Below are 25,474 nucleotides of genomic sequence, written 5' to 3' on the forward strand. Positions count from 1 at the left end.
CCACTCAACAAAAACGGTGATACATCGTTCAGTGTTTTTTTAATTTTTTTTTTTGGAATTGGAACCATATATAAAGTTTAAAAGGTACAATCATAGTAACTATAACATCAACGAAATGATAATGTTGTGGTAGTACTTTTTTAAAAAATAAAAAATAAATTGGAGTCTGAATTTTATTTCAGAGTTCACACATTTAAATTGAGTTGTTGGAATTTTATTTTCTTTTTTCTTTTGTCTTTTCTGTCAACTAGAGAGCTTAATTCTATTGGTATTGATTTCGCATGATCAAGAGATAAACAAAGTAAAAATGTATCTCTAATGTTAGTCAAGGTTATGTTCATGCAGAAGTTGGCACTTAGGCAAATAGAGCTTATGTTAAATCTAATTCATATTTGAATTAGAGTTGTATCTTATGAGCATAAACTACATTTGATCCATGTAATCCATAAAAGTAAGTATTTCAAATAAATCCTAATTAGGTGAAATAAATCTTTCTTAGATTCAAAATCACAATTCAAACAATCATAAAATGGACTTGGTATGTGATTCTAGTATGGAGTCCAATCGCATCTGTTTAATTCATTAGTAGTCTTTTTCATTAATTTGAGCACTCAAATGATGAAACAACATTGATTGTTTATTAAAACATAATGGTGAAACTAATAATGGGCTGTTTGGGGAACTATTAAAAAGTGGGTTAGGCCCCAGTTAATGTTCCAAGATATATGATAGCCCAAAACATTAGTCTAAAAACATTTGGGTGAACTTATCTCCAAGGCCTTGCTAATTCGAGTGATGAGAGGATGGTATGAAACCCTTTATATATATATATATATATATATATTTTTATCCTTACAAAATTGGGACTAGGTGCTCTATTATCTAAATCACTAAATAATACCCAGTTGATCGAGAGCATTTGATATTAGCACATTTGGTCATGCCAATATATAAACATTATAGTAATAAGAAATTTTATTAACACTTCCCTAAGAAAAAGTGACATTATTTTAAAAATTTTGGAATTATATATGCTTTTCATATCTCCATGGTCTAGGAATTTTAATTCTGCATCACCACCATATATATAAATTGATCAACCAAACAATAGAAATGGTACTAATTAAAAGACAACAATTAACCACACATATAATGTGTTGCTCTGATATATTCAGATAATTAGATATCTCGTTATTGTTCATTAAGAGTCTGCAAATAACATATTGAGCTTGTTTTGAAGATGATACAATTTGTCTGAATTCAATAATGGCAACTATATTAGGTGTGGTGGGGTCTTGTTGGTTGTTGACTTCTTGTTTAACTTCAAACAGAGAGTATGAGGATTCCTACTTTTTTCTGTACACTAGTGAAATATTATAACACAGCTCCAAATTTGTTACAAAACTGTTCAAAACCAGAATGGGGGACTCTCTTTTCCAAACTCTTCTTTGTTCCTCTATGAATAATTTCTGTTTCTAAAACTGGGAGAACATTAGATGCCACAACAGTACCTTTCCCTCTCCAGTTTCTTGTGTTAAAATGGAAAAGCACTCAAGCTTCTTGTTTCACCTACAAACAACTCTTGAATTGATGATGATATTACAACTTGTAACATAGTGCACTGGTCTTCACTTTGGTGCAATCACTTCACTAGTAATTTCCTACCAAACGATACAATTACTGAGGAGGCCCTGGATGACATGGGCCAGGTCCGACTCGCAAAACACAACCTTCAGTCCGAACAGCTGGGTCAGCCCATAAAAAGACACTGCCATATGGGCCGAGCGGGAGTAAGCCCATCAAGAGTGACCAGGGCTTACTGAGGAATAGGCCCAGGTCCAGCAGTTAGTAAATATCTTGTAAATATCTTGTAAATATCTATAAATAGGAGTTGGAATGAAGAGGAGGGGGATCTTGATTCGGGTTGAGGTGTAAGAATTCTAGAGAGAGAAAGAATAGAAGGAGTTTCTTGCATCTTCAATTGGCGCCGTCTGTGGGAAACGCATAAAAGTTTGGTTGATCAATGAGGAGGATCGAATGGATTCAAACCAATTCGGTTGATCGAGACTCGATCTTGCGAATTTGAATCCAGATCTGAGCGATTGTGACCTACTCTGGAGGAATTACGATTCTTGAAGCTTTGGCAGGAGTGACTTCAGATCTACGCAACCGCGAGTTGCTCGATTGTGACAGGATCTGACGGATTTAGAGTCCAGGCAATTCAGATCTTGTAAACAGTGAGCATAATTCGGAGAATTAGAAGCCAGATCTAAAAATTCCTACTCACGAAGCTTAGATCTACTCGCGAGCTTGAGATTAATGCCTTTACTCCGTTCGGGAATAATGATAGGTGAAAGCTCCAATCCGATGGAGGCTGTCCAGCAAACAAAGCTTGAAGAGTTGATGAATTTGATTGAAGCTCTCAGAAAAGAAAATGCAGAATTGAAAGCTGGATTGCAGCATCGGCAAATACCCGCAGTCTCGCATCCGCTTCCGGTCGGAGAAGGAGGTGTTCCATCTAGTATCGCGCATCAAGGCGATCAGAACGAGAACAATCAGTCAGCTCACCACCGTGATGAAAGGATGATGGACAATTCGCCGCCAAATGTTCGTCGAGTTGAAGATCACGAAGGCTCGACTCACGTTGATCCGCAGCGGGAAAGGTTTGACCGAGAGGAAGTGATGGAGGTAGATCGCCGTCGAGTAGCGTCGCCTTGGCAGAGAGAGTTCATAGAGGAACGGTCGTTCGATCCGTCTTACCGGCCCTCCATGGTTACTGTCACTCATCGCGGTTCGGAGGGCAGAACCGTAACTCACAGAGCTACCGCCGGACTCCAGAGAGAGAATGAAGCTCTCCGATCCGCAGCTCGGACGGTGGATTCACCATTCACCGACGAGATCTTGAATGCGCCGCATCCAAGGAAGTTTGCTATGCCAGTCTTTATTCTGTTTGACGGAACAACCGATCCGATCGATCATGTGTATCATATCCAGTTGAAAATGGCCCTGAACACGGAAAACGACTCTTTAATGTGCAAATGCTTCCCTACAAGTTTGGCCGGACCGGCGCTCAGCTGGTTCAAAAACTTGCCTAGGAGCTCCATTGGCAGTTTCAGGGACCTGTGCGATCGGTTCATAAGCCAGTACTATGGGAACAAACGCCCGCCGAAGGACATCTCGAGCCTGTTCACGATGCGGCAACACAAGGATGAACGGCTCCAGGCCTTTCTTACCAGGTTTAATCTCACTAAGAGTATGGTAATCGAATGCCATCCTACTACGGCAGTTCAAGCCTTCAAGTTAGCCATGACACGCGGAACTCCGTTTCACACCAGTCTGGTAGTGAATACGCCAGCTACCATGGACGAACTCAATGAGAGAGCCGATGGCTTTGTGCGCCTCGAAGAAGAGGAGGCAGCTAATGCTCGGACAACGTCGCTTGTGTCGACCGAGGAAAAGTCCAAGGCAAAGATCAGGCAGAAGCAGGCTCAGCCGCAACGTCAGACCACTTGGAAGGCCGAAAAAAGGTCCAGGGAGGAAGAGTTGATTACTCCGCTGAAGGTCACTCTGGCGAGGTTATATCAGGAGAACAAGGACAAGTTTCATCCACCACTGCCAATTAGACAACCCCTCGAACAGAGGGATCAAACTAAACATTGTGCTTTTCATTCTGATTTCGGACATCAGACTAACGAATGCAGGAACCTGAGGAGGCAAGTGGAGATGTTGATAGCTAGAGGGGAGTTTGCGAGTTATGTTCAAGGCTCGGCGATGGAGCAGAATCGACCAGTGGAACAAATAAAAAGGAGTCATAAACAGAGCTCCCACAATTCGCAACCAGTTCGTATAATCAATGCTATCCATGGTCGACCCGAGCCTAGTGAAGAGCCAGATGAGCTGCTACGGGTGCGCCTGCGGCAGGCACAGATGAAGAAAAGGGTCGGCAATGTGACCACTCTACACCAACAGAGCCCGTCAATGCAGATAAAGTTCGACTGGACAGACCTGCAGCGTGTCCAACTGCCTCATGACGACCCGTTGGTAGTCAGTTTGACAGTGGCAGAGTGCTTGGTGCGCAGAGTTCTGATCGATCCTGGGAGCAGTGCGAATGTTATGCCAAGGGACACATTTGACAGGCTCGACATTAAACCAGAGAGGCTCAAGCCCACCGGAAATCCCTTGTTAGGGTTCGATGGGAAGAGGGTGGAACCCGTCGGGATGGTGGAAGTAGAAGTTCAAGCTGCAGAGCGAGCTCTTATGGAAACTTTTGTGGTTGTGGAAATTCACCCCTCGTATAATCTCCTGATGGGAAGAGGATGGATTCACAGAGTCCGAGGTGTACCCTCAACTCTGCATCAGGTCATGAGGTGCCTCGGGCCCGATGGAGATAAAGTGATAGACATTCGGGGGGATCAGGTCGCAGCCAAAGAGTGTTATTCCGTCACACTAAAGCATGCAGGGAAGGGAAAGGCGCCCGTCCGGTCGACAAGCCCCAGATAGCAATTACAGGAACCTCCACTCGAGCAGAATAGGGTGGAGGAGTCAGCCGACTTGACCGAGGAGCCCCTTCTGGATGTGCAGATCGATCAGTCCAGGCCAGAACGAACTACCAGAGTGGGTATAAGATTGACCAGAGAAGAGCAGCAAGAGCTAGTGGATTTCTTATCCCACAATGTCGACGTATTTGCATGGAGTCATCTCGACATGCCTGGAATTAGTCCTTCCGTCTCCTGTCATTCCCTGAATGTCAATCCTAATTTCAAACCAGTGAAACAGAAGCAGCGAAGATTTGCTCCAGAACGTAATCAGATCATAACGGAAGAAGTTGATAGGCTGCTTGATGCGGGATTTATCAGAGAGGTGCACTACCCTGAGTGGTTGTCTAACGTCGTTGTGGTGCAGAAGAAAAATGGGAAATGGCGCGTATGCATTGATTTCACCAATTTAAACAAAGCCTGCCCGAAGGACAGTTTCCCGTTGCCTAAGATTGATCAAATGGTGGATGCCACCACGGGGTATGAGCGTTTAACCTTTCTGGACGCATATTCAGGTTATAATCAGATTCTGAAGATGCAAGAAACTCCTTCTATTCTTTCTCTCTCTAGAATTCTTACACCTCAACCCGAATCAAGATCCCCCTCCTCTTCATTCCAACTCCTATTTATAGATATTTACAAGATATTTACAAGATATTTACTAACTGCTGGACCTGGGCCTATTCCTCAGTAAGCCCTGGTCACTCTTGATGGGCTTACTCCCGCTCGGCCCATATGGCAGTGTCTTTTTATGGGCTGACCCAGCTGTTCGGACTGAAGGTTGTGTTTTGCGAGTCGGACCTGGCCCATGTCATCCAGGGCCTCCTCAACTGCCCCCATAATTGCCCCTTATTTAATAAGGGGTAATTATTGATGGCGTCTCATCATGACGCTGACGGCTCGAGATAACCACGTGGGGGAGCGAACGGTCAGATCCAGAATCAATGTTCCGGGGTTCGAGGGATTTCTTGCCTTCCCGACGCTTCGGCCCTCGGGCCCCCTTGCCTATATAATGCTCTCGAATTCCACTTCACTTCCCTTTACCGTCTCCATCATCAGCCAAATCTCCCTCTTTCTAGAACTGTGCTAAGCCTTTTCCGGTGAAATCCTTCGAGAGTCATTCTCCCAGCGATCTTGCAGTCCTCCGAGGTTAGTTTCGTTCTTTTTACTTTCGGCAGGCTTCCATTTTCCCTCTTTTAGATTCTTCTTGCACTTCCACCATGGTTGTAGATCTGGGTGTCCTTCGTATGAGACTTAGGCTTCCTGACAACATCGTAGTTAGGGTTTGCCCCCAAGACGTTAATATTACGACCGGCGCCGGCCTCCTGCCCGGCGAAGTCTTATTCACAAACCTTCAACTGAATGTTGTTAGGTTCCCTCTGCACCCTTTCTTTAGTTACGTCTTCAACAGATTGGGGATATCCCCTCTGCAGGTCAACCCCAACTTCTTTAGGATCATATCTGTTATGCTCTTATTGATGCGTGACAGAAATCTGGACCTTGACCTCATAGACCTCCTTCTGTGCTATAAGGTCAGTAAGATCCGTACTAACGAGCCCTTCTACCACCTCTACCCGTTCGAGAAGATGTCCATATGCACTGACACAATAAAATCTGAAAAGGGTTGGAGGGATAGCATAGTGGGTATTAGTGGGGCTTGGTCTTCGCCGGCTGCAGAGGATTACCCTATCCCGAGCGCCTTTGGTGTCTGCTCTGTCTCCTCCTATAAAAAATTCAAATCCCATAAACACGACTGCCCCTGTGAAACATGCGTTCCTCGTTTTTGCACTTACTTATGCCGCTCCTTGGGAATACCTTGTGATGACTTGAGCTACAGTGTTTGCAGGGATAGGACCAACTACTTGAAGAGATACGTTCTGAACGATATTCCTTCCTGCTCAGATCTCCTCACTTCAGACAACCTCTTCGCGCTCTCATCACTCGGCTACAATATGAGCAGACTGCAGATTCCCTCTTTTGGCAGGAGGAAAAATACTCCCCCAGTCATTCCTGCTGCTGGGGCGACCTCCTCTCCAGCGTCGGCTTCTTCTTCAGCCACCATATCTGACACTGCCCCGAGCGCAGTGGCTACTAACCCTGCTGCCAGCGCCCCTGCGGCCAACCAGAACGCGCCCTCCCCAGCTACCATAGCTCCTGCTGCTGCGGGGGGCGGTCGGGACAAAGAGCGAGGCAAAAGGCCTCATCCTGACAGTGAAATCGACCCTGAGGAGGAGCCTCTTATTAGAAGGACCCGAGTCTCTGGGCCGGGTACTCTCTTGCACCGAGCGATCAGAGCTCCTTCTCACTCTGGGCCTCCTGCAGCTGGTGGCTCTGCTTCTGCTTCAGGCCCCCCTTCTATCCCCAGCTTGCCGCCATGGGCCCCTCGGTACACTCGAACGGATGGGACGTTCGTGAAACCGAACGAGACCATGCTGAAGGATGGCCAGACCGCTATGGCCTACTACAGGAGCATGTGGACTCCGAAGGACATTGAGGCGGCAAAGGGCCTTTCCCAGAAGGACGTGTTCAGTCGCTTTCCCCAATCTGCTATGGAGGTGACTTTTATTTTCTAACTCATGAATTCTCTTATATTACTTGGTCTTGCCTTCTCCCGTTCTGACTATCGGTTTAACCGTTCTTATTGTGTACCTATGCAGACATTGTTTGGGATGATGGCCATGCAGAAGCAGGTGGAAATGGGGAACGCCAGGGCCCGAAAGTATTCTGACAGCCTGGAGGTGGCTAATAAAGAGAACGACCTCCTTGCCATGAAGAATACCGAGGCGCTGGTTCGGCTTGACAAAGCCGAGCAAGAGAGAGATGTCCTGAAAAAGGAGAATGATTCCCTTCAGGATGAGAAGGACGCCCTCCAGCTCGAGAAGAGCGTCTGGCAGACTGAGCAGGAATCACTCAGAGAAGAGAAGGCAGAACTCCAACGTCTTCTAGCTGATGAACAGTCTGCTCGGATGGCTTTTGAAAAAAGAGCTCTGGACGAGCGTACCGCTCTGATCGACGTTATCAGCAGAGTGGGTGGTGGGATGCTGGCCCTTCATGCTCGGTTCTCCAGGGTCGGTGCTCTTCGGTATGCTCAAGGATTCCGGGAAGGCTTCGCCGACCGGGTTCCGGATGAGGGACAGACCAGCTCCACTCCGGATGAGGTAGACAAGGATCTGGGGATCGAGCCTCTGGGGGTTTATGTCGACCCAGAACCCACCGAAGCGGAGCGTATATTTGATGAGTGCCAGGACATCGCATCCTCAAGGATCATCACAGCTCCTCCTGCCACTCTGCCACTGACCGCTCCCCAATCGTCGACCGTGGCTCCCTCTGTAGCCACTGCTGACGCTGAACCCCAGCCGAACGACTCAGTTATTCACCTGGATTCCCCACCTCATGAAGGTGAGGCGGCTGATGGGGCCGAGGAGGCGAGTCGGCAGGACCAGGATGCTGTTGGTACTGAGGCGTCTAGCTAGGGCTCCTTCGAATTCTTCCAGTTCATATCTTCTTGTAATGATGGACACCTCTCTTTTGTAAACTAAATGTTCAATATTAATGAAATGGCCGAACTCTTTTTCTCTATGTGGTGTGCTCTGTTCAACTTATCTTCAGTACATATATATCTTTTCTCTCTTTTTCTTTTTATATTAGTTTTGCTGTGTGTTTGTACGGCAAGTGCCTGGCGCTCGGCTAGAATGCCACTTGCCACTTGGCTTTAAATTTTTAGCAAGTGTCTGGCGTTCGGCTTATAGTGCCAGCTGCCACTTATCTTGCTTAAGTGCCTGGCGCTCGGCTAGAATGCCACTTGCCACTTGGCTTTCAATTTTTAGCAAGTGTCTGGCGTTCGGCTTATAGTGCCAGCTGCCACTTATCTTGCTTAAGTGCCTGGCGCTCGGCTAGAATGCCACTTGCCACTTGGCTTTCAATTTTTAGCAAGTGTCTGGCGTTCGGCTTATAGTGCCAGCTGCCACTTATCTTGCTTAAGTGCCTGGCGCTCGGCTAGAATGCCACTTGCCACTTGGCTTTCAATTTTTAGCAAGTGTCTGGCGTTCGGCTTATAGTGCCAGCTGCCACTTATCTTGCTTAAGTGCCTGGCGCTCGGCTAGAATGCCACTTGCCACTTGGCTTTCAATTTTTATAGTAGACCATTGGAAAAGAAAATTCTTCTCTTCTTTTTTTGTAAACTCCGGTAACTTGCTCATTCATATGTATTTGATTAACAACAAATAACATCCAATTAAAACCAGAACTTAGCTTCTATTGATAGTACCTCTTCAGAGACGTGGCGTTCCAGGGCTTGTTGACCAACTTTCCCGCCATGGTTTCCAACGTATATGCCCCTTTGCCAATGACTTCTGCAATTCTGTACGGGCCTTCCCAGGGTGGCATCATTTTTTTGACCATCCCCACCTTTCTTTTCAGAACCAGATCGCCCGGGGCAAAATCCCTGTGTTTTACTCTCTTATTGTGACTATTCGCCAGCACTTGCTGATACGATGCTAGCCTTATAGCCGCTGCGTCCCTCCTTTCGTCTATCATGTCGAGGTTCAATCTTAACATCTTGTCGTTCTGATCTCGACTCCATGCTAAGCTTCTGATAGTGGGGACTAAATGCTCAACCGGTATAACTGCTTCGGTACCATACGCCATCGCGAACGGGCTCTCCCCAGTCGGCCGCCTTGGGGTGGTTCTGTAAGCCCATAGAACGTTCGGGAGTTCATCCAACCACTTCCCCTTATGATCTTCCAGCTTCTTCTTAATGCAGGCGAAAATGGTTCTGTTTGTGATTTCTGCTTGTCCGTTAGCCTGAGGATGACTTACTGCAGCCAACTTCTGGTTGATTCCATACTCCTCCAGCAGCTTTCTTACTTGCCTGCTGTCGAGGTTTGTGCCATTGTCCATGACTATTGTTCTGGGAACACCGAAGCGGCAGATAATGTTGTTCCAGATAAATCGTCTCACCTGAGTCTGAGTCACGCTAGGATACGGTTCTGCCTCCACCCATTTAGTGAAATAATCCGTGGCCAGTAACACATACTTGTTCTGAGCTCTTGCAGTTGGCAGAGGACCGACCACATCCATCCCCCATTGCGCGAAAGGCCACGGCGAGGCCATTACGTGCAATTCTTCAGGTGGTTGGTGGATCATTGGTCCATATCGTTGGCACTTATCGCACCTTCGAGAGAACTCCTCCGCATCTCTTGACATGTTTGGCCAAAAATACCCTTGTGTCATTGCTTTATGCGCTAACGATCTTCCCCCAGAATGATTGCCACACACACCCTCATGAATAGCTCGCAATACCTGCTGCGATTCCGCGGGGGTGACACATTTCAAGTATGGGCCAGAATAGGACCTTCTGTACAGCTGGTTCCGCACGATGGCGTACTTGGCAGCATTCTTTTTGAGTTTCCTAGCTTCATCCCTTTGCATAGGCAAAACGCCATCTCGAATATAGGTAATGATCGGGTCAATCCAACTCGGTTCATACGGTATGACGTTGACTTGCCAAGGGTCCGAGACCATCGGTTCTTCGAAAATGGACGGCTGGGTCACTATTCCCACTGGAATCACCCTCGCCAATGTTTCACCACAACTTGAAGCACTGCATGCTAAACGGTCTGCATCTGCATTCTGTTCCCTCGGCAACTGTATGAATTCAATCTTTGCAAAGTCCTTGGCTCTACGCAGAACGGCAGAACGGTATGCCCCCATCATGTCATCCTTGGTTGCGTACTCACCATTTACCTGCCGAACAATCAGCTGCGAGTCACTATACACTGTCAAACTTTTGATCTGTAGCTCTTTGGCCAACTTTAATCCATTTAGCAACGCCTCGTATTCCGCTTCATTATTGGTGGCTCGGAACTCAAGTCTGAGTGCTTGGCTCAAGGAAGTACCTTCTGGGGTTTGCAGTTTGATCCCAATCCCAGCCCCCGTCGGGTTAGAGGAGCCATCCACAAAAAGTTTCCAAGAGCCGCTTCTAAGGTCCTCTTCCGTATCTTCGGCATCACATTCTAGTAGGAAATCGGCCACCGCTTGCCCTTTAATAGCTGTTCTCGGCTCGTACGTTATGTCAAATGAACTCAACTCTATGGCCCACTTTGTCATTCTGCCCGAGAGCTCTGGCTTGTGCATGAGCGTTCTGATTGGGAAAGTTGTTAGAACAGCTATGGGGTGGGATTCAAAATAATGCCTTAACTTTCTTTTTGCATTTACAAGTGCAAGTACCACCCGTTCGGCCTTTGAGTATCTTTTTTCTGCCTCCATCAGTGTCTTGCTTACATAAAATACTGGGTATTGCACCCCTTCCTTGCAACGAATCAGAACGGCACTCGTCGCGACACCAGATACTCCAAGATATAGAAATAACTTTTCTTCCGGTTCTGGGGCTGACAGGACTGGCGGATTCTGCATATATTGCTTCAAATGAGTCAATGCCTGTCGTTGCTCATCCCCCCAGACCTGCCTTCCATGGCTCCGAATCGTGTCAAAGAATGGTTTGCAGTGGTCTGACAACTTTGAAATAAATCGACTTAATGCAGCTATTCGTCCTGTTAGGGCTTGCACCTCTCTGATCGTCTTTGGCTCGGCATTCTTAATCAAAGCCTCTGCTTGAGCGGGGCTAACTTCGATGCCCCTGCGGTTGACCACGTGTCCCAGAAACTGCCCGGAACTCACACCGAACGAGCACTTGGTCGGATTGAGCCTCATCCCATATCGCTTTAGTACATCAAATACCTCTTGCAGATGCTTCAGATGATCATCCTTTTTCCTACTTTTCACCACCATATCATCAATATAGGCTTCGACAATCTTACCCATTTGATTCTTAAAAACTTTGCTGACAAGTCGTTGATAAGTTGCTCCCGCATTCTTTAATCCAAAAGGCATAACCTTGTAGCAGTACGTTCCTCGCTCGGTGACAAAAGAAGTTTTTTCTTCATCTGCGGGGTCCATAGGAATCTGATTATAACCTGAATATGCGTCCAGAAAGGTTAAACGCTCATACCCCGTGGTGGCATCCACCATTTGATCAATCTTAGGCAACGGGAAACTGTCCTTCGGGCAGGCTTTGTTTAAATTGGTGAAATCAATGCATACGCGCCATTTCCCATTTTTCTTCTGCACCACAACGACGTTAGACAACCACTCAGGGTAGTGCACCTCTCTGATAAATCCCGCATCAAGCAGCCTATCAACTTCTTCCGTTATGATCTGATTACGTTCTGGAGCAAATCTTCGCTGCTTCTGTTTCACTGGTTTGAAATTAGGATTGACATTCAGGGAATGACAGGAGACGGAAGGACTAATTCCAGGCATGTCGAGATGACTCCATGCAAATACGTCGACATTGTGGGATAAGAAATCCACTAGCTCTTGCTGCTCTTCTCTGGTCAATCTTATACCCACTCTGGTAGTTCGTTCTGGCCTGGACTGATCGATCTGCACATCCAGAAGGGGCTCCTCGGTCAAGTCGGCTGACTCCTCCACCCTATTCTGCTCGAGTGGAGGTTCCTGTAATTGCTATCTGGGGCTTGTCGACCGGACGGGCGCCTTTCCCTTCCCTGCATGCTTTAGTGTGACGGAATAACACTCTTTGGCTGCGACCTGATCCCCCCGAATGTCTATCACTTTATCTCCATCGGGCCCGAGGCACCTCATGACCTGATGCAGAGTTGAGGGTACACCTCGGACTCTGTGAATCCATCCTCTTCCCATCAGGAGATTATACGAGGGGTGAATTTCCACAACCACAAAAGTTTCCATAAGAGCTCGCTCTGCAGCTTGAACTTCTACTTCCACCATCCCGACGGGTTCCACCCTCTTCCCATCGAACCCTAACAAGGGATTTCCGGTGGGCTTGAGCCTCTCTGGTTTAATGTCGAGCCTGTCAAATGTGTCCCTTGGCATAACATTCGCACTGCTCCCAGGATCGATCAGAACTCTGCGCACCAAGCACTCTGCCACTGTCAAACTGACTACCAACGGGTCGTCATGAGGCAGTTGGACACGCTGCAGGTCTGTCCAGTCGAACTTTATCTGCATTGACGGGCTCTGTTGGTGTAGAGTGGTCACATTGCCGACCCTTTTCTTCATCTGTGCCTGCCGCAGGCGCACCCGTAGCAGCTCATCTGGCTCTTCACTAGGCTCGGGTCGACCATGGATAGCATTGATTATACGAACTGGTTGCGAATTGTGGGAGCTCTGTTTATGACTCCTTTTTATTTGTTCCACTGGTCGATTCTGCTCCATCGCCGAGCCTTGAACATAACTCGCAAACTCCCCTCTAGCTATCAACATCTCCACTTGCCTCCTCAGGTTCCTGCATTCGTTAGTCTGATGTCCGAAATCAGAATGAAAAGCACAATGTTTAGTTTGATCCCTCTGTTCGAGGGGTTGTCTAATTGGCAGTGGTGGATGAAACTTGTCCTTGTTCTCCTGATATAACCTCGCCAGAGTGACCTTCAGCGGAGTAATCAACTCTTCCTCCCTGGACCTTTTTTCGGCCTTCCAAGTGGTCTGACGTTGCGGCTGAGCCTGCTTCTGCCTGATCTTTGCCTTGGACTTTTCCTCGGTCGACACAAGCGACGTTGTCCGAGCATTAGCTGCCTCCTCTTCTTCGAGGCGCACAAAGCCATCGGCTCTCTCATTGAGTTCGTCCATGGTAGCTGGCGTATTCACTACCAGACTGGTGTGAAACGGAGTTCCGCGTGTCATGGCTAACTTGAAGGCTTGAACTGCCGTAGTAGGATGGCATTCGATTACCATACTCTTAGTGAGATTAAACCTGGTAAGAAAGGCCTGGAGCCGTTCATCCTTGTGTTGCCGCATCGTGAACAGGCTCGAGATGTCCTTCGGCGGGCGTTTGTTCCCATAGTACTGGCTTATGAACCGATCGCACAGGTCCCTGAAACTGCCAATGGAGCTCCTAGGCAAGTTTTTGAACCAGCTGAGCGCCGGTCCGGCCAAACTTGTAGGGAAGCATTTGCACATTAAAGAGTCGTTTTCCGTGTTCAGGGCCATTTTCAACTGGATATGATACACATGATCGATCGGATCGGTTGTTCCGTCAAACAGAATAAAGACTGGCATAGCAAACTTCCTTGGATGCGGCGCATTCAAGATCTCGTCGGTGAATGGTGAATCCACCGTCCGAGCTGCGGATCGGAGAGCTTCATTCTCTCTCTGGAGTCCGGCGGTAGCTCTGTGAGTTACGGTTCTGCCCTCCGAACTGCGATGAGTGACAGTAACCATGGAGGGCCGGTAAGACGGATCGAACGACCGTTCCTCTATGAACTCTCTCTGCCAAGGCGACGCTACTCGACGGCGATCTACCTCCATCACTTCCTCTCGGTCAAACCTTTCCCGCTGCGGATCAACGTGAGTCGAGCCTTCGTGATCTTCAACTCGACGAACATTTGGCGGCGAATTGTCCATCATCCTTTCATCACGGTGGTGAGCTGACTGATTGTTCTCGTTCTGATCGCCTTGATGCGCGATACTAGATGGAACACCTCCTTCTCCGACCGGAAGCGGATGCGAGACTGCGGGTATTTGCCGATGCTGCAATCCAGCTTTCAATTCTGCATTTTCTTTTCTGAGAGCTTCAATCAAATTCATCAACTCTTCAAGCTTTGTTTGCTGGACAGCCTCCATCGGATTGGAGCTTTCACCTATCATTATTCCCGAACGGAGTAAAGGCATTAATCTCAAGCTCGCGAGTAGATCTAAGCTTCGTGAGTAGGAATTTTTAGATCTGGCTTCTAATTCTCCGAATTATGCTCACTGTTTACAAGATCTGAATTGCCTGGACTCTAAATCCGTCAGATCCTGTCACAATCGAGCAACTCGCGGTTGCGTAGATCTGAAGTCACTCCTGCCAAAGCTTCAAGAATCGTAATTCCTCCAGAGTAGGTCACAATCGCTCAGATCTGGATTCAAATTCGCAAGATCGAGTCTCGATCAACCGAATTGGTTTGAATCCATTCGATCCTCCTCATTGATCAACCAAACTTTTATGCGTTTCCCACAGACGGCGCCAATTGAAGATGCAAGAAACTCCTTCTATTCTTTCTCTCTCTAGAATTCTTACACCTCAACCCGAATCAAGATCCCCCTCCTCTTCATTCCAACTCCTATTTATAGATATTTACAAGATATTTACAAGATATTTACTAACTGCTGGACCTGGGCCTATTCCTCAGTAAGCCCTGGTCACTCTTGATGGGCTTACTCCCGCTCGGCCCATATGGCAGTGTCTTTTTATGGGCTGACCCAGCTGTTCGGACTGAAGGTTGTGTTTTGCGAGTCGGACCTGGCCCATGTCATCCAGGGCCTCCTCAGATTCCTATGGACCCCGCAGATGAAGAAAAAACTTCTTTTGTCACCGAGCGAGGAACGTACTGCTACAAGGTTATGCCTTTTGGATTAAAGAATGCGGGAGCAACTTATCAACGACTTGTCAGCAAAGTTTTTAAGAATCAAATGGGTAAGATTGTCGAAGCCTATATTGATGATATGGTGGTGAAAAGTAGGAAAAAGGATGATCATCTGAAGCATCTGCAAGAGGTATTTGATGTACTAAAGCGATATGGGATGAGGCTCAATCCGACCAAGTGCTCGTTCGGTGTGAGTTCCGGGCAGTTTCTGGGACACGTGGTCAACCGCAGGGGCATCGAAGTTAGCCCCGCTCAAGCAGAGGCTTTGATTAAGAATGCCGAGCCAAAGACGATCAGAGAGGTGCAAGCCCTAACAGGACGAATATCTGCATTAAGTCGATTTATTTCAAAGTTGTCAGACCACTGCAAACCATTCTTTGACACGATTCGGAGCCATGGAAGGCAGGTCTGGGGGGATGAGCAACGACAGGCATTGACTCATTTGAAGCAATATATGCAGAATCCGCCAGTCCTGTCAGCCCCAGAACCGGAAGAAAAGTTATTTCTATATCTTGGAGTATCTGGTGTCGCGACGAGTGCCGTTCTGATTCGTTGCAAGGAAGGGGTGCAATACCCAGTATTTTATGTAAGCAAGACACTGATGGAGGCAGAAAAAAGATACTCAAAGGCCGAACGGGTGGTACTTGCACTTGTAAATGCAAAAAGAAAGTTAAGGCATTATTTTGAATCCCACCCCATAGCTGTTCTAACAACTTTCCCAATCAGAACGCTCATGCACAAGCCAGAGCTCTCGGGCAGAATGACAAAGTGGGCCATAGAGTTGAGTTCATTTGACATAACGTACGAGCCGAGAACAGCTATTAAAGGGCAAGCGGTGGCCGATTTCCTACTAGAATGTGATGCCGAAGATACGGAAGAGGACCTTAGAAGCGGCTCTTGGAAACTTTTTGTGGATGGCTCCTCTAACCCGACGGGGGCTGGGATTGGGATCAAACTGCAAACCCCAGAAGGTACTTCCTTGAGCCAAGCACTCAGACTTGAGTTCCGAGCCACCAATAATGAAGCGGAATACGAGGCGTTGCTAAATGGATTAAAGTTGGCCAAAGAGCTACAGATCAAAAGTTTGACAGTGTATAGTGACTCGCAGCTGATTGTTCGGCAGGTAAATGGTGAGTACGCAACCAAGGATGACATGATGGGGGCATACCGTTCTGCCGTTCTGCGTAGAGCCAAGGACTTTGCAAAGATTGAATTCATACAGTTGCCGAGGGAACAGAATGCAGATGCAGACCGTTTAGCATGCAGTGCTTCAAGTTGTGGTGAAACATTGGCGAGGGTGATTCCAGTGGGAATAGTGACCCAGCCGTCCATTTTCGAAGAACCGATGGTCTCGGACCCTTGGCAAGTCAACGTCATACCGTATGAACCGAGTTGGATTGACCCGATCATTACCTATATTCGAGATGGCGTTTTGCCTATGCAAAGGGATGAAGCTAGGAAACTCAAAAAGAATGCTGCCAAGTACGCCATCGTGCGGAACCAGCTGTACAGAAGGTCCTATTCTGGCCCATACTTGAAATGTGTCACCCCCGCGGAATCGCAGCAGGTATTGCGAGCTATTCATGAGGGTGTGTGTGGCAATCATTCTGGGGGAAGATCGTTAGCGCATAAAGCAATGACACAAGGGTATTTTTGGCCAAACATGTCAAGAGATGCGGAGGAGTTCTCTCGAAGGTGCGATAAGTGCCAACGATATGGACCAATGATCCACCAACCACCTGAAGAATTGCACGTAATGGCCTCGCCGTGGCCTTTCGCGCAATGGGGGATGGATGTGGTCGGTCCTCTGCCAACTGCAAGAGCTCAGAACAAGTATGTGTTACTGGCCACGGATTATTTCACTAAATGGGTGGAGGCAGAACCGTATCCTAGCGTGACTCAGACTCAGGTGAGACGATTTATCTGGAACAACATTATCTGCCGCTTCGGTGTTCCCAGAACAATAGTCATGGACAATGGCACAAACCTCGACAGCAGGCAAGTAAGAAAGCTGCTGGAGGAGTATGGAATCAACCAGAAGTTGGCTGCAGTAAGTCATCCTCAGGCTAACGGACAAGCAGAAATCACAAACAGAACCATTTTCGCCTGCATTAAGAAGAAGCTGGAAGATCATAAGGGGAAGTGGTTGGATGAACTCCCGAACGTTCTATGGGCTTACAGAACCACCCCAAGGCGGCCGACTGGGGAGAGCCCGTTCGCGATGGCGTATGGTACCGAAGCAGTTATACCGGTTGAGCATTTAGTCCCCACTATCAGAAGCTTAGCATGGAGTCGAGATCAGAACGACAAGATGTTAAGATTGAACCTCGACATGATAGACGAAAGGAGGGACGCAGCGGCTATAAGGCTAGCATCGTATCAGCAAGTGCTGGCGAATAGTCACAATAAGAGAGTAAAACACAGGGATTTTGCCCCGGGCGATCTGGTTCTGAAAAGAAAGGTGGGGATGGTCAAAAAAATGATGCCACCCTGGGAAGGCCCGTACAGAATTGCAGAAGTCATTGGCAAAGGGGCATATACGTTGGAAACCATGGCGGGAAAGTTGGTCAACAAGCCCTGGAACGCCACGTCTCTGAAGAGGTACTATCAATAGAAGCTAAGTTCTGGTTTTAATTGGATGTTATTTGTTGTTAATCAAATACATATGAATGAGCAAGTTACCGGAGTTTACAAAAAAAGAAGAGAAGAATTTTCTTTTCCAATGGTCTACTATAAAAATTGAAAGCCAAGTGGCAAGTGGCATTCTAGCCGAGCGCCAGGCACTTAAGCAAGATAAGTGGCAGCTGGCACTATAAGCCGAACGCCAGACACTTGCTAAAAATTGAAAGCCAAGTGGCAAGTGGCATTCTAGCCGAGCGCCAGGCACTTAAGCAAGATAAGTGGCAGCTGGCACTATAAGCCGAACGCCAGACACTTGCTAAAAATTGAAAGCCAAGTGGCAAGTGGCATTCTAGCCGAGCGCCAGGCACTTAAGCAAGATAAGTGGCAGCTGGCACTATAAGCCGAACGCCAGACACTTGCTAAAAATTGAAAGCCAAGTGGCAAGTGGCATTCTAGCCGAGCGCCAGGCACTTAAGCAAGATAAGTGGCAGCTGGCACTATAAGCCGAACGCCAGACACTTGCTAAAAATTGAAAGCCAAGTGGCAAGTGGCATTCTAGCCGAGCGCCAGGCACTTAAGCAAGATAAGTGGCAGCTGGCACTATAAGCCGAACGCCAGACACTTGCTAAAAATTTAAAGCCAAGTGGCAAGTGGCATTCTAGCCGAGCGCCAGGCACTTGCCGTACAAACACACAGCAAAACTAATATAAAAAGAAAAAGAGAGAAAAGATATATATGTACTGAAGATAAGTTGAACAGAGCACACCACATAGAGAAAAAGAGTTCGGCCATTTCATTAATATTGAACATTTAGTTTACAAAAGAGAGGTGTCCATCATTACAAGAAGATATGAACTGGAAGAATTCGAAGGAGCCCTAGCTAGACGCCTCAGTACCAACAGCATCCTGGTCCTGCCGACTCGCCTCCTCGGCCCCATCAGCCGCCTCACCTTCATGAGGTGGGGAATCCAGGTGAATAACTGAGTCGTTCGGCTGGGGTTCAGCGTCAGCAGTGGCTACAGAGGGAGCCACGGTCGACGATTGGGGAGCGGTCAGTGGCAGAGTGGCAGGAGGAGCTGTGATGATCCTTGAGGATGCGATGTCCTGGCACTCATCAAATATACGCTCCGCTTCGGTGGGTTCTGGGTCGACATAAACCCCCAGAGGCTCGATCCCCAGATCCTTGTCTACCTCATCCGGAGTGGAGCTGGTCTGTCCCTCATCCGGAACCCGGTCGGCGAAGCCTTCCCGGAATCCTTGAGCATACCGAAGAGCACCGACCCTGGAGAACCGAGCATGAAGGGCCAGCATCCCACCACCCACTCTGCTGATAACGTCGATCAGAGCGGTACGCTCGTCCAGAGCTCTTTTTTCAAAAGCCATCCGAGCAGACTGTTCATCAGCTAGAAGACGTTGGAGTTCTGCCTTCTCTTCTCTGAGTGATTCCTGCTCAGTCTGCCAGACGCTCTTCTCGAGCTGGAGGGCGTCCTTCTCATCCTGAAGGGAATCATTCTCCTTTTTCAGGACATCTCTCTCTTGCTCGGCTTTGTCAAGCCGAACCAGCGCCTCGGTATTCTTCATGGCAAGGAGGTCGTTCTCTTTATTAGCCACCTCCAGGCTGTCAGAATACTTTCGGGCCCTGGCGTTCCCCATTTCCACCTGCTTCTGCATGGCCATCATCCCAAACAATGTCTGCATAGGTACACAATAAGAACGGTTAAACCGATAGTCAGAACGGGAGAAGGCAAGACCAAGTAATATAAGAGAATTCATGAGTTAGAAAATAAAAGTCACCTCCATAGCAGATTGGGGAAAGCGACTGAACACGTCCTTCTGGGAAAGGCCCTTTGCCGCCTCAATGTCCTTCGGAGTCCACATGCTCCTGTAGTAGGCCATAGCGGTCTGGCCATCCTTCAGCATGGTCTCGTTCGGTTTCACGAACGTCCCATCCGTTCGAGTGTACCGAGGGGCCCATGGCGGCAAGCTGGGGATAGAAGGGGGGCCTGAAGCAGAAGCAGAGCCACCAGCTGCAGGAGGCCCAGAGTGAGAAGGAGCTCTGATCGCTCGGTGCAAGAGAGTACCCGGCCCAGAGACTCGGGTCCTTCTAATAAGAGGCTCCTCCTCAGGGTCGATTTCACTGTCAGGATGAGGCCTTTTGCCTCGCTCTTTGTCCCGACCGCCCCCCGCAGCAGCAGGAGCTATGGTAGCTGGGGAGGGCGCGTTCTGGTTGGCCGCAGGGGCGCTGGCAGCAGGGTTAGTAGCCACTGCGCTCGGGGCAGTGTCAGATATGGTGGCTGAAGAAGAAGCCGACGCTGGAGAGGAGGTCGCCCCAGCAGCAGGAATGACTGGGGGAGTATTTTTCCTCCTGCCAAAAGAGGGAATCTGCAGTCTGCTCATATTGTAGCCGAGTGATGAGAGCGCGAAGAGGTTGTCTGAAGTGAGGAGATCTGAGCAGGAAGGAATATCGTTCAGAACGTATCTCTTCAAGTAGTTGGTCCTATCCCTGCAAACACTGTAGCTCAAGTCATCACAAGGTATTCCCAAGGAGCGGCATAAGTAAGTGCAAAAACGAGGAACGCATGTTTCACAGGGGCAGTCGTGTTTATGGGATTTGAATTTTTTATAGGAGGAGACAGAGCAGACACCAAAGGCGCTCGGGATAGGGTAATCCTCTGCAGCCGGCGAAGACCAAGCCCCACTAATACCCACTATGCTATCCCTCCAACCCTTTTCAGATTTTATTGTGTCAGTGCATATGGACATCTTCTCGAACGGGTAGAGGTGGTAGAAGGGCTCGTTAGTACGGATCTTACTGACCTTATAGCACAGAAGGAGGTCTATGAGGTCAAGGTCCAGATTTCTGTCACGCATCAATAAGAGCATAACAGATATGATCCTAAAGAAGTTGGGGTTGACCTGCAGAGGGGATATCCCCAATCTGTTGAAGACGTAACTAAAGAAAGGGTGCAGAGGGAACCTAACAACATTCAGTTGAAGGTTTGTGAATAAGACTTCGCCGGGCAGGAGGCCGGCGCCGGTCGTAATATTAACGTCTTGGGGGCAAACCCTAACTACGATGTTGTCAGGAAGCCTAAGTCTCATACGAAGGACACCCAGATCTACAACCATGGTGGAAGTGCAAGAAGAATCTAAAAGAGGGAAAATGGAAGCCTGCCGAAAGTAAAAAGAACGAAACTAACCTCGGAGGACTGCAAGATCGCTGGGAGAATGACTCTCGAAGGATTTCACCGGAAAAGGCTTAGCACAGTTCTAGAAAGAGGGAGATTTGGCTGATGATGGAGACGGTAAAGGGAAGTGAAGTGGAATTCGAGAGCATTATATAGGCAAGGGGGCCCGAGGGCCGAAGCGTCGGGAAGGCAAGAAATCCCTCGAACCCCGGAACATTGATTCTGGATCTGACCGTTCGCTCCCCCACGTGGTTATCTCGAGCCGTCAGCGTCATGATGAGACGCCATCAATAATTACCCCTTATTAAATAAGGGGCAATTATGGGGGCAGTTGAGGAGGCCCTGGATGACATGGGCCAGGTCCGACTCGCAAAACACAACCTTCAGTCCGAACAGCTGGGTCAGCCCATAAAAAGACACTGCCATATGGGCCGAGCGGGAGTAAGCCCATCAAGAGTGACCAGGGCTTACTGAGGAATAGGCCCAGGTCCAGCAGTTAGTAAATATCTTGTAAATATCTTGTAAATATCTATAAATAGGAGTTGGAATGAAGAGGAGGGGGATCTTGATTCGGGTTGAGGTGTAAGAATTCTAGAGAGAGAAAGAATAGAAGGAGTTTCTTGCATCTTCAATTACCCATGTTGATTTCTCGTCAAAGAAAGATTATTTTCTTATTTTGAACTTGTGACCTTTTAAGTCATAGAAGAACAATCTTACCGTTGCATCAAGGTTAACTCTTACCGTAGTGAATCCAGATTTGAGCTTAACAAGCTGAAATGACAGAGTTGGGCTATACCCTATTCATTTAGATCAAGAATTTCTAATAAATATGACTTGATCACATATATTAGCAATGCATTTTCTTCATTATTATTAGACATTTTTTTTATTATTTTTTTATTAGTGTTACTAGATTCAGAGTATTATGTAGCTTAATGGATAATTGATAATGGGTTTGTCCAACAACAGAGAAGTTTTTCCCAAATTTATGGTGCTGGGGACTCTGTTTGATCACCTATCTTCAGAGCAGGACATGCATAGTATTTTTTGGCCCAATAAAGCACACGATAAACTTATTCCAATACAAATGCATTAAACTAAAAGTCCAATTTGATATGCAACCTTAAACTATAACTCAATTCAGACCTTGATTCTGCATCATGATTAAATGTTTATTCAATTAATTGTGTTTAATAATACATTTTGAATATCACTTTAAAATATAATGCCAATTTAAATGATGTAAAATTTAAAATCAAAATAATTTCATTTATCATTGATTTGTTGAATGCTGAACTCTTTTAAAAAAAAATAAATAATTAAAAATAAAAAATAAAATTTCTTAATTACAATTATCAAATCTTCAATACTTAATTTTCATTTTTATCGAATAATATATTACATTTTTATCTCCATATGTTGGTTCTCCATATGTTGGTTCTCACTATAGAGAATGACCAAATATAATACCGTTAATTTTAACACTTTGAAATTGAAACTTTAAATATCTTAAACGAATTGTATTAGAGGAAGTTCAAGTTTTGACAAGCACAATGGACACCCGCGAGATGTCATCTCTCACCTCTCCAAAGAGGAGGTTGGGAGGTTAATAATTATAGAAATAGTATTGTGTGCAGATTTTATGATTATTAATGTATTTTTTATTCCTATCCTATTGGGGAACAAAGATAATTAAGAATAAAATATAGCTTGAAGCGCCCTAATCCCATTTTGCATTATTCAAATGGGAGGTAATTTTTTTTTTTTTTTTAATTTTTTTTTTAGTTGGTACTCATACACACATGACTCCATTGAGACTCGAACTCTTGACTTTTTTATTAAAAGCAGAAGTCTGATATTATTAAATCACTGACCGGTTAATAATAGAAAGTAATATTCACACTTGATAATATTGTCATTCTAATTTCCTTCGGTTTAAATTAGAATGATAATATTATCATAAATGAGAGATTACTGGGACCTTTTTTTTTTTTTTTTTATCATATACCAAAAATAAATAAATAAGTAAAAAGGTTGTATTTGTAAGAAAAGAGAGTAAAAATATCATCTCAATCAAAACAACATAGTTTTATAGGAAATGTTGAAATGGTCCACCCTTTAGACTGGGGCAATTTGGGAAATTAATGCAATATTTAGTGTGGCAGAGCAAAATGCCACAAACAAAATTTGGTTTCTAGCCCTTTTCTAAAAGCGGTCCGATGGTGTTGTAATCATGGTTGATTAAGAGTCAAATGAGTTGAATTTTAAGCATTAAAAGGTTGATTGGAAAGGTTTGATGAAGACAACTGATAATCCCACATGCACCAAAATTCGATAATCTGCATGGGCAGAAACTCTGATTCGCAATAATAATTTAAATTAGGCCGATCAAATGGGCATTTTCAAGATTAACAACTGTTAATAAATAAATAAATGTTTTTAAGCCCTTTAATTATGTTAGTAAGTGACTTGGGTTTTCCAGTGTTGATCAAGATTAAATCTTATTGTGCCAAAATTTCAATTGAGTTCAACTTGAAATCAAATTTGTGTTTGAACGATGATCGATGATCGTAACCTAAAATAATTAATGGTGATACAATATCACTTCTGAGATTAAATTAGAGTTTTTGAGACTTTTCCATTGCATTAATTGTCGAGTTTTATGAGATCCGAACACTACGTCATAACTTATTTTCATAACTATATATTTTGTCATTTATATTAAGGTTTGTGAATCAGTGATATTTTTTTCTCTCTTAAAAGTGAAGGCTAAAAAATTTGAGCCTTTTTAAGTGTATTGCACTATTGTGAGATTTTCATAACTATATATTTTGTCATTTATATTAAGGTTTGTGAATCAATGATATTTTTTTCTCCCTTAAAAGTGAAGGCTAAAAAATTTGAGCCTTTTTAAGTGTATTGCACTATTGTGAGAGTTAATTGTGGACATGAAAATAAAATAAAACTTTCTCCCTTATGAGTCATAAAATGGTAAATGTCATATTGATCGAGTGCTTCGGTTGTTACTCAGCTCTAAAAGTCTGTGTTCATGCCTTACACCCTCCCTTCACCTTTAATCACTAACCCCTAACATTTTTTATATTAAAAAAAAAAATTAGAAAGTAAAATCTATGTACCTAGAAACTTAATTGAAAACATTTTAGTTATTTCACTTCAAATCATCCAAGTAATAAGAAAGAAAATTTTTCTTGAAAATCCGATTCAAGACTGACTTTGTTTATTTTTTTTTGACTCAGTACTTTATTTATTTACTTCTTTAAACATTTTTTTTTTTTTTTTTTAAAGGGCAGAAAGACCATAATATAAATTACATTAACATTCTTTGATATTTTGATAAGTAATACATAGTATAGACCATTTAACGTTTATTATTTTACTTTTTCTAAATTCATTAGTTGAAAAGTGATTATGAATATGAAATGTTGATAATGTCGTTACATTATAGTAATATATTATAATGTAAGTATTTGTTAAATTGTAAACTTTAAATATTGGTGGAGGTTAGTAAAATTTACATTATTGTCTTTATATAAAAGAATTATTAAATAATTATTTTATAAAATTTGATCAATTACTTTCTCAGGAAAAAAAAAATGTTAAGAGTACCGTTAAGCAGTAAATACACATATCAAATTCTAAAATAAAAAAAATAAGAAAAAATCAAAATAATGATCTATTATTGTAAAATTTCCCAAAAATGTGAAGAAAAGTCGGTTCAATTTACCTAAGATTAAACCTTGCATTGATGTACGGGGAAAGAGACAGTTGGAATCTTTGGCTCCAACTGGGGTAAAAGTGATGGTATTAAAAACAAGGAGTTGAGTCACCATCATTTTCCAGCTTTTCTCTTGCCTGCCATCCATCAATTTTCAGTTCTATTTTGTCATTCTAAATATTAAACATCCCCACTTCATCCAATCATTCGTGTATATCACGTACCACTAAACCTGACTCCTACGCCCTATAGATGTGAAATCGACGCTCCTCCTTGCGCGTTAGGGTCTCACTGCGGGTGCTAATAATGGTAGCACTGAAAATTGTTCAAAGAGAAAGGTACAATCAGTGGATCTGCAGCCTAACTATAAAAAGTTTATAAAACAAAGCCACCCTACCCTATCTTTGAAAACTTCCTACTCCGTATTTGATTAAGTGTCAAGAAAATATTATAAAGGCTTAAATGCAAAAAACCCCCCCTGAACTATTGACAAAGTTGCAATTAACCCCCTTAAACTATAAAAGTTGCAACTAACCCCCTGAACTATTCAATTTTGTTTCAGATAACTCCATCCGGCAAAAATCCGGCAAGTTTTGGCCGTTAAAAATAATTTACTTATTTTAAAAGACCATACTGCCCTTATATGCATGAAAGGACTAAAATGCCCTTAATTTCCATAGACCCCATAGCATACCCAAACACGCCCTATAACTGTTCACCATCTTCAACAGCAGGCGTTCGTGGTTCAACACCGACAAGCCCATCTTCCACACCGAAAGCCGTTTAACCCAAATCACACTAAAATCCCACTGCCACCACCATTCGAAGTAATTGAACCACAATTTTAAAAAATTTAAATAATTCATAGTGAACCAGTCCAGCCACTGCCATCACCGCCGTAGCCACAAACGTTTCTCAAACAATTTCCCAATTGAATCAATTCAAATACAGTAA

The 25,474-nt window shown here is 45.1% G+C and overlaps 2 protein-coding genes across 2 annotated transcripts; one reads left to right on the forward strand and one right to left on the reverse strand.

The window, feature by feature from the left end:
• Positions 1-5,217: 5,217 nt before the first annotated feature.
• Positions 5,218-8,296, forward strand: LOC132286318 (uncharacterized). Its single transcript, XM_059788637.1, has 2 exons — positions 5,218-7,090; positions 7,193-8,296. Exons 1-2 carry the CDS (start codon positions 5,756-5,758, stop codon positions 8,006-8,008), a joined length of 2,151 nt encoding a protein of 716 aa, XP_059644620.1. The 5' UTR covers positions 5,218-5,755; the 3' UTR covers positions 8,009-8,296.
• A 9,879-nt stretch (positions 8,297-18,175) lies between these two features.
• Positions 18,176-21,263, reverse strand: LOC132286785 (uncharacterized). The gene is made up of 2 exons (XM_059789174.1): positions 19,391-21,263; positions 18,176-19,288 (listed from the first exon to the last, which is right to left on the reverse strand). Exons 1-2 carry the CDS (start codon positions 20,723-20,725, stop codon positions 18,473-18,475), a joined length of 2,151 nt encoding a protein of 716 aa, XP_059645157.1. The 5' UTR covers positions 20,726-21,263; the 3' UTR covers positions 18,176-18,472.
• Between the last annotated feature and the right edge of the window lie 4,211 nt (positions 21,264-25,474).

The sequence above is a fragment of the Cornus florida genome, unplaced genomic scaffold (assembly GCF_030987335.1).
Source record: "Cornus florida cultivar Cherokee Brave unplaced genomic scaffold, ASM3098733v1 CherokeeBrave_3.0.0_Hap2_Chr11, whole genome shotgun sequence".
Classification (NCBI taxonomy): Eukaryota; Viridiplantae; Streptophyta; class Magnoliopsida; order Cornales; family Cornaceae; genus Cornus; species Cornus florida.

Bases quoted from the DNA above. Each gene is read 5' to 3' on its own strand.
- LOC132286318 (XM_059788637.1), top strand. From the start codon at position 5,756: ATGGTTGTAGATCTGGGTGTCCTTCGTATGAGACTTAGGCTTCCTGAC. The intron at 7,091-7,192 runs GTGACTTTTATT...GTACCTATGCAG, and splicing joins TTCCCCAATCTGCTATGGAG to ACATTGTTTGGGATGATGGC.
- LOC132286785 (XM_059789174.1), bottom strand. From the start codon at position 20,725: ATGGTTGTAGATCTGGGTGTCCTTCGTATGAGACTTAGGCTTCCTGAC. The intron at 19,289-19,390 runs GTGACTTTTATT...GTACCTATGCAG, and splicing joins TTCCCCAATCTGCTATGGAG to ACATTGTTTGGGATGATGGC.